The sequence below is a fragment of the Vidua macroura genome, chromosome 10 (genome assembly GCF_024509145.1).
Source record: "Vidua macroura isolate BioBank_ID:100142 chromosome 10, ASM2450914v1, whole genome shotgun sequence".
Taxonomy (NCBI): Eukaryota; Metazoa; Chordata; class Aves; order Passeriformes; family Viduidae; genus Vidua; species Vidua macroura.
In genome coordinates, this window is record NC_071580.1 from 20,290,805 (window position 1) to 20,303,383 (window position 12,579).

The window sequence follows — 12,579 nt, forward strand, 5'->3', positions numbered from 1 at the left end:
GGAGCTAAGCTGTGTCTAGGACAAAGTGGTGGTCACCCTTGCTGTCCAGTTGTCTGTCTGCTGCTTCTCACTGTGTGTTCTCTTTGACAGGGGAGTTTGCACCCAGGCCCCGTGCTACTGCATCATCATGGAATACTGTGCCCACGGGCAGCTCTACGAGGTCCTGCGGGCTGGCAGGAAGGTCACCCCACGGCTGCTGGTGGACTGGTCCACGGGGATTGCCAGTGGCATGAACTACCTGCACCTCCACAAAATCATCCATCGAGACCTCAAGTCACCAAAGTGAGTCTCAGCTGCTTAAACATCCCTTAGTTTGGGTTCCTCAGGGTCACCAAAGTTAAACATCTTCCAGTTGTGGTTCTTCAGGTCATTAAAGTGAGTCTCAGATGCTTAAACATCCTCAGTTTGGGCTATTTTTTCCTTTTCTTGAGAAATAGTTTAAAGTTTGGACAAACAGCTCTACTGTTTTTTCCCCAAACTAATCAGAGTGAAACTATTGCAATTTGTTGGCACTTAACAATAGTGGAAATTTTACTGGTATCTTCCATGATAAATAGCTGTCAGGAAACATTAAATGATCTGACGATATCTGGTCTTTCTGGAAAGTGGGATATTCTGTTGCCTTCTGCCTTTTTATTTTTCCTTCTTATTTTCGTACTATTTCCCTGGTTTTCAGGAATGTGTCTTCCTTATTTCTCTGTTGCTTTCTGACTAAAACGTTCTGGCTTCTTTTTATTTTTATTCCCTGGATGTTTATTACTTCTTTAGTCTGTGATAGTGCATTAAGATAATGCTTTTAGATGATTTACAGCACAGTTTAAGGTACAGCTTTGCCTCTGGATCCTCAGTTACTTGTTAATTTGCAGTTTTATTGAGATTGATTTTTGACTCGTACCATTAAGAAATGCATTTAAGGCACAAAACACAACCACCCAAAAGAGAGCTTTTATTGGGGAAAATACAAAATCTTCTCTTTTGTACTGCATTTGCGAGCATTGTGGCCTCATTGACAGGTTCTATTGATTAATAAGGGATTTACTTCAGTGGCTGTTGTGGTGCAAGAAAAATCACAAAATAGTGATGACTGCTTGTTTTTCCCTTTCTCCAGTGTTTTGGTTACACACACAGATGCAGTAAAGATTTCAGATTTTGGTACATCTAAAGAGCTCAGCGATAAAAGTACCAAAATGTCCTTTGCGGGGACAGTGGCGTGGATGGCCCCGGAGGTGATACGGAACGAGCCCGTCTCCGAGAAGGTGGACATCTGGTGAGCTGTGTTCATGGTCAAGTACCTTCACCTTCTGTTCAGTCCCTTGGTTTCCCAGCACTTTCCATGTCCTTTCCTAATCTTGTGCCTGAGCATGGTTTGCTCTGTGGTGGGCTGCTCCTTTCTCCTTCTGCCTGGTGCCCTGAGCTTTGGTGGGCTCTGATGGAAAGGGAAACGACACAGGTGTGCTGGCTGGCTGCTGACCTGCAGGTTCCAGCTTAGGCTCAGTGCAGTCTGTGTCTTGCAGGAAGCAAATGCAGAAATTCTTCCCTGTGTTGTCAGCCAGCCCAGAGCTTTCTCCCAGTGCTGTGCTCAGGGCCCCCTCAGCAGCCTCCACAGCCAGGGTGGTTTTTCCTTCGCTTCTGGCCCTCTTCAGGGCCACACTGGAGCTGTGGGGAGGCCCCTGCTCTGCTCCTCACTCCTTGTGCTTCCTGCACACCAGGCTGGTTGTTGTATGAGGAACTACAGGATTACAGTCCAGTGAATCCAATCCTGGATCCAAGAGGGGAGAAACCAGGATAGGCTGTAAGAGTTTTGGAACCTGTTTCCATCGATGTGGACCATGCTCTGTCCAAAGGAACACAAGGAATTCTTCAGTCTCTGCGCTATTAAAAATGCTTGAGAGGGCTCGGCCTTGGAGTTCCTTTGGGAAGCCTCTCCACAGGTTTCAGAGCCCTCAAGGGAACTGCAGCTCTGTTTCTGCCTCATTATTTCTGCATATTAAATGTCAGCAGCCAGGACAAATGCCCTTCTCCCTGCTTTACAGCCAGGAGGGATTTTGCTTCCTGTGGTTTTTCAGCTTCAGATGCTGTCCCTTCCCTGGCAAGGCAGGGAGCTGCTGGACAAAGCCATGGGTGGTCCAGGGTGCAGTGGAATCACGAGCTGCTGCTGGAGTTCTAGCTCAGGCCTGGGCTTAACCTGAAGGACAAGATTTCCTGCAGGGAAGGTGATGTTGCCTGTGGTGTGCAGCTGCTTTTGTGCCCACAGTGTCCTGTGTGTTTATTTTGGATGTTCAGGTCACAGCACAGCCGGCTCCTCTGGGAGGAACGCTTGGGTTGTTCTGGAAAGAAAATACACCCAGCATTTGCCTGCTGAACCCCTCCCTGTGAATCACGGGACTGTGAGGACAAGTGGTGCTGGATTTCCACCCTCAGCTTTCTGTCCTTTAGAGTGGTTTATGTTCAGGGATATTTCACAGAACATCCTGTCCAATAAAACCTTTGCTCCTTCCCTCAGTGACGTAGAGATGTTGCTCTTTGGTGCCAGTTCCTCTGGAGTTCTTCAACAGTGGTGATTGCTCAGACTCTCCCTTGCCATCCATTCCTCCCTCAAGATGAATAAAAATGATGTTCATGAATGCTGCCAACAAATGAGAACAGTTCCTGAGCTGCTTACATGTCTGCTCTTTCTCATCTCTTAACAGCATGCAGAAAAATAAGTCTATAATCTTATCAGGAGTCTTGGAAATCCTTTGTCAGTTCTTAGTCATAACAAATATGAAACCAGTTGAGATTTCCTTGGTAGTTTGTCCAACCTTCTGGATCCCTGCTTTCCTGCAGCCCACAAAAAGGGATTTTGAGGCGAGAAATATTCAAATTCTGCTTGTTTGTTGCTTTTTTTTTTACACATGATTTGAAGCCAATGGGCTTTGAAAGTGCAGTGTTTTTCACATGAAGTTGTTTCCTGACTGATGGTTGTTCAGACCTGGTAATTTGTCCCTTAGAAGTTCTTCTGTACTTAATAAAAGCACTGGATATTGGTACAAGCCAGAAACACCCTTCTCACCTTTCACCAGGCTATAGTCTCCAGCTTGGCAGGGTTGGTGTCCCACAGAAGAATGGGACATAGAGTGAGGTGGCACGTCTGGCTTGGAAATAGGGATGGTTGTGCCTCACCTGCATCACAGCCCAGTTGTTGATGTGCAGTAACAGTGGTGGCAGTTCTCAGCAGCATTTTGTTTACCTCTGTATTGACTGGTTTGGTGTTTCTTTGCTGTTTTATCGGGCAATGAGTGTATACAAAACAAATGTTTGCTGTTGAAAATTAAGGTTTTGGTTCTTTCTGGTAACTTCACTAAGGAAGAGAAGCAAAGTGAGTTTTCTTACCTACATCTTTCACTTCTTGTAGGAGGTTCTTTCCCTGACTGAGTTCTCTTAATTACCTTTTTTTTTTTTTTTTGCTTTATCCTTACTTTCTTCAGAACAAAAGGAATATCAGATGAGACCTCATGTGCTTTTGGTACTGACAGTTATGCAAGAAGCATTTGTTTCCTAATTTCTGTATTGCAGTAGTTGTAGTGCTGAGTCTCAAACCTTGAAACTCTTACCTGGGACTACAGGTAACAGCAAAGGGAGCATTTGGTTAGGGAAAAGAAAAGAAAACCAGTTAAATGAAATGTAAAAAAGCCACAAAACCTTTGTTGTGTTGTCTCTGTAAGACACTTGTCAGTCTGTGCAGTAGTCAATCATTTGTTCTTACCAGCAAGAACAATCCAAAGTCTATCTGAGAGTAGACTTTGGAGTCTTTTCATTTAACAGGAGCAAGACAATCAGTACAGAAAATGTGATTTCAGGATCTTTAAAATCTCACAAAGAGGCAGGAAAGGGTGGGTGGAAACCAGTGTGGTTTTGTGCTCAGCCCAGTGCTGGAGGAAAGGAGTTACCTGGTGTGCTAAAACTTACTGTTGCACCTACTTGCGGTTTTGGACTAGACATCCCTATTTCTCTGTTTTGCCCAATAAACTGTTTTTTTCCAAGCTCCTGATGTTTCTGTTAACAGCTTCTGTGTAAACTTATCCTTGTTCATTTCTTCATCAGGTCATTTGGGGTGGTTTTGTGGGAGCTGCTCACGGGAGAGATTCCCTACAAGGATGTGGACTCTTCGGCCATCATTTGGGGAGTGGGCAGTAACAGTCTCCACCTTCCCGTCCCTTCCACCTGCCCAGATGGCTTCAAAATCCTCATGAAGCAAACCTGGTAAGAGCCTGAACCCCACACAGCACAGACCTAGGGCTGGCTCCCAGCAAAAGGACTATGGAGCCCAGAGCAGAGGGCTCTGAGATACTCTCACACTTGTCCTGAGAGCAGTAAGTTTTAACATTCTGGATTCTGCTTCCTTGTGGCAGCAGGCCTGGATGCCAGGACATCTTCAGGAGCTTCACAGAGGGTGTTGCTTTGCTGTAGCAAAGTAGGGGATAAAAGGTGGCTCTGTGGGAAGACAGAAGGAGCTGGAACGAAAGTAGGGGCAAAAGTCCTTGAAGGCCACATCCAGAGTGAAGGGAACTGATTTTTTCACTTGGAAAATCCCTTGTGAGCAACTGGCTTTTGGACTGGACAAAGAGAAATACGAGCTTTCTGTCTGGAACACAGATTTTCCAGCTTCAGATATGGAAAATGCTTTCAGTTTCCTCCATGTACCATATTACAGTTGAAATTCTTTGTCTTGGGTTTCACATTGATGCTTTGTCTTTGTAATTACATCTTGACACAGTGTAAAGGCTCTTCCAGCATTTTCCCACTCCATGGGTTTTACTAGCCATCCTCCCCATGGCACAAAGGGGACAACAGGCGAGAGGAAGTGTGGATCTCTCCCAGTGGCTGTTTATCCTGAGCTGCAGCAGTTGGGCTGTGGCAGCTTGAGTACAGCTTGAGCTCGGTACAGCAGAGTACCTACAAACACTTGTATCCCCACCTAGTGGAAGGAGGTGGTTGGTAGGGGAGAGGAAGCTCAAGAAGCTGCTCTTGCCCTATGCAAGGTGGATTTGGTCCTGAAACTCAAGTGCTGGTCCTTTTTCTCAAAAATCCAAATGTTTTTGTACTTTTCTGTTATCTTTCACTCTGCAGTCTCATTTTCTGGTCTTAAACATTTTGCACTTCTTTTGTTTCTTCATAATGGGTCATCACAAACCACCTCTAGTACAATTAAATTATATTCAGCAAAAGAGAAAACCAGAAAAGCTCCTTTATTCTAACCTGTCAGCTGCTTGGTTCAGAGAACAGGATCTAGTGAGACCCTTTCAGAAGGGCAGGAGAGGCTGGCAGTGCCCATCCCTCACCTCACCCTTGCTGTTTCTGTTTTGTTTCAGGCAGAGCAAGCCCCGGAACCGTCCGTCCTTCCGGCAGACACTGATGCACCTGGACATCGCCTCTGCTGATGTGCTGGCTACTCCTCAGGAAACCTACTTCAAATCCCAGGTAACTGGGGAAAGGCTGTAGCCTCTGACTACTGGAATTAGCTCCAAGGATCTGATTTTGGGAGGGTGCACTGAGTAGAGAAAGTCTGGATCCATGATTTCAGTTTGAGTCTTGGGGAGGAGCAACCTGATGGGTGTTTGAAAATATTTTACCCAAACTTTCCCAAGCTGAGACTTCTGCTGTAGGGGCCAGGGCTTCAAGGGGCAAATAGAGTATCACTCTAGACAGGTATCATCATGGGGCTTTCAAAATCATGAACCTTTCTACTTACTTTCACTGCCAAAAGTAAAGAAAATGTTCTCTTAGGACAAAAAGAACTCTAGGAATTAAAAAAAAATATTTCTTAGAAAATGCAGATATGTTGTAAATTCTCTGAAGCACAAAATTGTAAATACCAATTGAAAATGCTGGCCCTAAATGTGCTGCGATGTTGTTACTCAAAATAATTCAGCTTACAAAAATACATTCTCAACTCAAAGCTGTAATTTTCTGCAGACACAAACAACATTGCCCAAGAGTTTTTCTGTGGTTCACCTACAGATCCCAGTTCTTTGTAAACAGCTAAAAGTAAATTGCTTTCCTAGGCTGAATGGAGAGAAGAAGTGAAGAAACATTTTGAGAAAATTAAAAGTGAAGGAACTTGTATCCACCGGCTGGATGAAGAATTGATTCGCCGTCGGAGAGAAGAGCTGAGGTCTGTTCACACTCTTTTGTGTTTACTGTTTGCTTTTCCCATCCAGCCTTCCCTTCCCAGCTAAATGAGCCCTCAGCTTGTCCTCACAGGGCCTTCTGCTCCAGCCCCTGACTCTTTTTATTCTCCTCTTGTACTGAGGTTCCCAAAACAGGACCCAGTATTCCTGGTGGTATAATTTAGGGCAGCCTAAATTCCTTGTGAACCCGGAAACCAAAATTCCCATGGGCATGGCTTAGGGCATGAGCACTGCTCAGCTGATGGAAACTGGAGAGAAGCAGTGGGAGCTGTCACTGTTCTTGGGCAGTCTCAACAGTTTGCTCCAGAGAAGGTGGCAAAGGCTTGTGTGCTCCCCAGGGAATATTTTTGCCTGAGAATTGGTGTTTATGATAACAGCGCTGAAGCAGAGACATTCATCTCAGTGGGAAATCCATCCTGAGGCTGGCTGTGAGCTTTCTCTGCTCTGATTCTTTCTTTGGGTTACCTATTACAGAGAAGTGAACATACTTCATATAAACAGCCCACTGAAACGCATTTTGATTATACCAACTTAAAAAGGAAAGCAGAAGGTTTATTTAAAGAAGGGAAAATATTTCCTCGCGTGATACAAATTTGCAAATACAGTAGACAGAGGAACATAAAACTCTTAAGAAGCAGTTCTGTGTCAAACCTGAGGAGCCAAAGGGACCCTTGGCCAGGCAGTTTGATGCAATGGTTGTTCAGTGTTCCCTGTCCCCAGGGAGCTTTGGGTGGACACATATTTCAGCTGTACTGGAGCTGTGGGGACACCCTGCTGTTAATGAAACACAGATGCATGACTTCTTTCCTGTTTCTGTAGAGGCTGGTTTAGTCCCTTCTCTGTGCAAAAAGGCTGATCAGGGTTTGGCCAGAGGGCTTCTGGGTGTGTGTGAGGCATTTGCAGCTCTTCTGGGGAGAAATGTTGCCACACTTTCAAGGCTGTTAAACACTTTCTAAACCATACCATGATTTATTGCTGTGTCAGGCTCTTAATCAGGCATCATTCACTGTTAACTGTATCTGGGATTCAGTGCAGTACAGCTGGCAAATTTGACTTTTAAAAGGCCTTTTCCTAAAGCACCTATACTTTTCCTCATTCTCTTCTCTTGGTCCATGGAAGTCAGGCTGGAATAAAGCCTTTTCTGCCTTTCAGACATGCATTGGATATCCGTGAGCACTACGAGAGGAAGCTGGAGCGAGCCAATAACCTGTACATGGAGCTCAGTGCTATCATGCTGCAGCTGGAGGTGCGGGAGAAGGAGCTCATCAAGTACGTGTCTGGGAATGGTGGTGTGCACGTGGCAGTCTGCACACAGCAGAGCACAAACAGCACTTCCTTGCTAAACTGGGGAGTGGCACATGTAGAATTAGTGTCCCCTGACAAACCACAAAAGTTAGGGAATTGCTGGTGACCAGGGAGAGGTCCCTTTGGAGTGAATTCCTGCAGGCCACTGTCAGTGGTTACTGACTTGGAGAAAGGCACCTTCCCATTTGGTGCTGGCATCCTTTGGCCCATGCATGAAGGGAACGGCAGTGCTGCTCCTGGACTGTGGGCCAGGGCCTTGTGCCTGCTGCGTGGTGGCTGCAGAAGGAATTTAGAAGTGTCTGTGTCCTTTCCCAGCAGAGCAATTGGGCGTGCAGCGTGGTCCCTGCACAGCCAGTTCCTGTCCAGCGGGGGCAGCAGGTGGAGAGAGGGACAACTGATGTGATTTTCTTCTTTTTTTTTCTTTCCCTGATGTTACAGGAGGGAACAAGCAGTGGAAAAGAAATACCCTGGGACTTACAAACGCCACCCAGTCAGACCAATCATCCACCCCAACACAGTGGAGAAATTGATGAAGAGGAAAGGGGTCTCCCATAAACCAGGCAGCCAGACCAAACGGTGAGAGCAACCCAGTCCTGTGCCAGAGCCAGTGGTAGATCCCCACTGGCAGTTCCTTCCCTCTGAGCTTGATGAAATGCAGGGTGGGACAAAGGGGTTTCGCACTTGAGCCTGGTCTGATCCTCAGAACCATAATTGTTTAATTATCTTAAGGTGAAAGGGATGAATCCTGCCATCCCTGCCACCTGGGCAGCTCTCTGGAACCATGGAATCACAGGATGTGTTGGTTGAATGAATGAATTGTTGGTCCATGTGATTTTTGAGCAGATGGTGGTGCTTGGAGAGGAGGTATCTCTTGTGTTTTCTCAAATTCCTAACTGTCCAAGATCATCCTTGACTTGGATGGGAATAAGCAGGGCAAGGGATTGTGGAAATCAGGCAGGCCTCAGGAAGGATGGATTCATTGTTGAGGAATTAATTTGGGATTTGAGATTTGGGAATTCATGCTCTCCTTTCAGTCATTTCTCTTCTGCATGACTTTTAGATACAGAGATTTTTTTTTCTAGAAAAGTTGGCTTAGTCTTTACTTTTTTGGGATTTCCAGGAGTTAGTCCTGATTACAAGTGAATAATCACTTCTGAATTAATATCCCCACATGGCTCTTAGTTAAGCAGCCTGATCACCACCATTGCACATGCACAGAGTCAGAGCCATGCTCTACCCCAAGGTCCTTGAGAGGGAGCTATTTTGGGAGAGAACATCAAAATAAGAGCGGAAAAGGAAAGTGTGTGACAGTTATTGGAAAAAACAGCAAGACAGGAGTGTAGAGCAGGATGGGCTGAATGAAAAGGACATTGAGTGGAGAGAATTACAGGGATCAAAATGCAGGAGTCAAGCAGCTCAAGGGGAAGGCAGCCTGTAGATTTTAGGAAGCAGAGAGTGCTTTTGGCTCTAGCTGCCTCTTCATCCTGGCTCTGGGCCAGTGTCACTTCTTTCTTTGTGGCTTGACATGTAACTTCTTCTCCTTGTCTCCCAGGCCAGATCTACTGAAGTCAGAGGGCATACCCAGCACAGAAGCAGCATCCAATGGCTCCCCAGTCTCAGGAAGTCCCAAGATGTCAACCCTGAGTGGCAAAAGCCGGTACCGCAGCAAGCCCCGGCACCGCCGGGGGAACAGCAAGGGCAGCTACAATGAATTTGCAGGGATCTTGAAAAACCAGCCAGCGCAAGATGATGGCCCCCAGCCTGGCCCTCCCCCCCCTCCCCACGCCCCCGGAGCGCCGCAGCAGCCCGGCCACAGTCCCCACGGGCAGCACTCGCGGCTGCACGCCCACGGGCAGGACATCGCCACCTGCGCCAACAACCTGCGGTACTTCGGCCCCGCGGCCGCGCTGCGCAGCCCCCTCAGCAACCACGCCCAGCGCCGCGTGTCCGGCTCCAGCCCCGACCTCATCTCCACCGCCATGGAGGCCGACTGCCGCCGCGGCCTGGACACCAAGGACAGCACGGCCCAGCGCTGGGAGTGCTGCCAGGCGGATCCCTACGACCCCTGCCTGCAGTGCAGGGATGAGGACAGTGACCAGGCACAGATGGCGTCCGTGGAACCAGGGGGGAGCCGCCCCCAGTCCCCCGCATCCGCGTCCCTCTACGAGAGCGCGCAGTTCATGGAGAAGCTGGAGGAGCAGGGCACGGCGGTGTCCGCCCTGGGCACTCCCCAGCACTTGGCTTCCTCAGGGCTGCCCTGCAAAGCAAGATCCCTCCAAAAGGTGAGGATGGAGCACTGGGCTTTGAAGATGTGGTTTTGGTAGGGCCTGGTTCTGTTACGTGCAGTTTCGCCATTGGTTTGAGTTGCAGCTTGTTCTACTGAATTTTTGATGTTGAAACAGTCTCAAAATGCTTTCAAGCCATTCTCCAAAGGAAGGAATAAATGCATTCTTTAAATTGTTCTGTAATATCACATGAGAGTTTCTTTGAGAATCTGTGGTCCTGCTGTGTCTCAGGGCAAAGATTCAACATTTGCCATGGTCTTGAGGACATCCCTTTTGCTGCACCTGCCAGAAATTGTCCCCCTACACTGAAAGTCATGTATTTTCTGAAGATTTTGCAAGAGTTAAAAGGAGATTATAACACAGTTGTACAGAAGCAGCTCTTTGTTCCTTCTGCTTCCATCCAGGTGGGAGAAATAAGAACTAGTCTGAGTTCAAAGAGCAGGAAAACTGAGCCTGGCTACAAAAGTCAAGGAAAATAGTGTAATTACCAGAACAAGAGTGTGATTTGGCCCCAGCATGATGGGACTAGGACCTTGTAAGACAAGGGGATGGGATGAGATAAAGGCTTAATCTGAATGGGGGGCTGACAGGTTGGATGAGATAGAAGGAGGCTGTAAAAAACCAACATTGTTGGGGTAAATTTGGATGGGAGGAGGAGAATAAAAGGCTCTGTGCTCACTGAGGCATGAAACAAATCCCAAGTTCTCCTAGTTGGTGAAACCTATTGGCAAAGGCTGTGTCATCCTCCATCCTGCCCTGTTGATGGGCTGTGGTAGAAGAGGGTAAAGCCAAGAACACCAAATCAGCTCCATAATTTATGTGGGTTTCCATGTGATACTCATTACTTGATTTGCTTCAGTGAGGATCTGTACATTCTGTACTCCATACCTGCTAAAATACTCCAGTGTATTTCCCAGGCAGTCACTCCAGATTTGGGAATAGCAGCCTTGAGGCTGTCTGAAACAACCTCCTGGCTGGCAATGTCTGAGTCAGTGTTCCTGACACCCAGGCTGTTTTCTGGTCTAGATTCTTGCAGTCTGTAGATTTTTGCACTGTTTTGCATTGCCTTAGTCCTGAAGGACCAAGGGTCAGGTGTGTTTGGACTTCCCCAAACGTGACACCATTTTTCTCCTTGTTTTCTGCCAGAGCGGGGATGAGTCATCAGAAGAGGAAGAGGGCGAAGTTGACAGTGAAGTGGAGTTTCCTCGTAGACAAAGGTAAAAGGTGAATTCACTCTAATCTCTCTTTGGTGGGACAAAACTGAGGAGAACTCTCATAGCGCCTGCACACCAGCACTGAAACTGGTGAAAGTGCTGGCAGAAGAGCAGAATCCCATTCAGTGTGTCCCATCCACCCTCAGCTGATCCCTCATGTCCACTCACTGTTCCAGCCCATCCTGAGATGTTCTCTCTGGCCCAGCCTTCCTACTGGCTTTCCTGCAGGCTGTTTGCAGCACAACTTGATCACACTTGATAACATTATTCTGCCTCTGTAAATGAGCTGCTGCATCTGTTTCACCAGGATCAGACTAAGTGGATGTGGGAACCCTTTGTGGGCTACTCCCAGTGTTTATTAATTGTTTGCAGTGGGTAAGACTCCAGCCCCGCACCTTTGTAGCTGATTTCAGATAAGATTGCAGAGCTAAGTGACAACAGCAGATCAAATTTGATGGTGTTGCCTGTAAAATAAGACTTAGGGGGAGTGTTCCTATATAAGCCTGGGGAACAGCAGGATTTACAGTACTGTGCTCAGGAAAGACATCATAGGCTTGGTGCTGTAGCTTGATGAAAGCAGCTGCTTCCAGTGCAGGAGTGATCCAGTAGGCAAACAGGTTAAAGGTTTGATTCAAACAAGCAGAGAAGAAAATAAGATCTTGTCTCCTGTGGTGTGCATCTGCAGCACACCTGAAGCTTAAATCCTAATGCTCCCTTCATTGCCCCAGCTCAAAGACCACGGTAAATTTTGGAAAGGTGCTGAAAAGTGTGACAAGAGTGGTTAGGGATGGTTTCCATAGAAGAAGAGATTAAACCTGTGTGAAATGTTTCTCTAGCAGGAGGAAAGGCAACACCAGAGGTGCATAAAATTGTAATTTATGTGGAGAAAATAGACAAGGAACGATTCTTCACATTCATATTAGGGGCAGCCAGTGAAGCGAAAAGTGCTTTAAAATGAACCAAAGGAAGCGCTTTTTCCATCCAGAACATTTTCAGATGTGCAGCTCATTGTCAAGGTGTGCTGTGGAAATCAGAGCATGAAGAGCCATAAGTGCAAAATTTCTGGAGTATGGATCCATCAGTGACTGTTAGCATTGTCATCTGGGTTTGAGGTTCTGCTCGGAACTCACATCTGCTGAATGGTACAGGCCAGGAAGAGATGCCAGGAGAAAGCAGGCTCTGTCTGCATAGCATGTTCTCATACTTCTCCCAGATTATTCCTTCCTGCCTGGGGTTGAGGGCAGAATGCTGGGCTGGGTGAGCTATGTGATTCATACAGTTCCTGTGGGATGCTGTTTCCTCTCTGATTTACTAACTTGGAAGATTAGGAGGACAAGTTGCCTGTTCATATGATGCCCAGCTGTGGGTCTCCTGACATGTTCCCTCAGCTGATGTGTTGTGCTATTGCTGTTGAATCCTGGCACAAGGCCATTTCTGTGGTCAAGTAACTGTGAGCTTATTTCTTGAGCGGATGGTCCTAAATCCTGCCTGGCTTTTGGGATGGCTTCCGAGTGATGCAGGTATTCCCAGGGGAGTTAGCATGAACTCACAGAGTCACTGGGTTGGAAGAGACCTTTAAGATCATCAAGTCCAACTCACACCCTA

General features: G+C 47.0%; 1 protein-coding gene across 10 annotated transcripts in view; it reads left to right on the forward strand.

Annotated features, from left to right (window-relative positions):
- MAP3K13 (mitogen-activated protein kinase kinase kinase 13) overlaps nt 1-12,579 on the forward strand; it is a 69,926-nt gene that overhangs the window by 54,241 nt on the left and 3,106 nt on the right. For 9 of the 10 annotated variants that reach the window (XM_053985947.1, XM_053985950.1, XM_053985949.1 and 6 more), the window contains 9 exons: nt 91-282; nt 1,109-1,267; nt 4,084-4,242; nt 5,352-5,460; nt 6,045-6,154; nt 7,323-7,439; nt 7,914-8,051; nt 9,028-9,757; nt 10,907-10,977. In XM_053985947.1, the coding sequence (XP_053841922.1) occupies nt 91-282; nt 1,109-1,267; nt 4,084-4,242; nt 5,352-5,460; nt 6,045-6,154; nt 7,323-7,439; nt 7,914-8,051; nt 9,028-9,757; nt 10,907-10,977 (1,785 nt within the window). The remainder of the gene's footprint in view (nt 1-90; nt 283-1,108; nt 1,268-4,083; nt 4,243-5,351; nt 5,461-6,044; nt 6,155-7,322; nt 7,440-7,913; nt 8,052-9,027; nt 9,758-10,906; nt 10,978-12,579) is intronic. The other variant, XM_053985954.1, reaches the window with a different exon arrangement.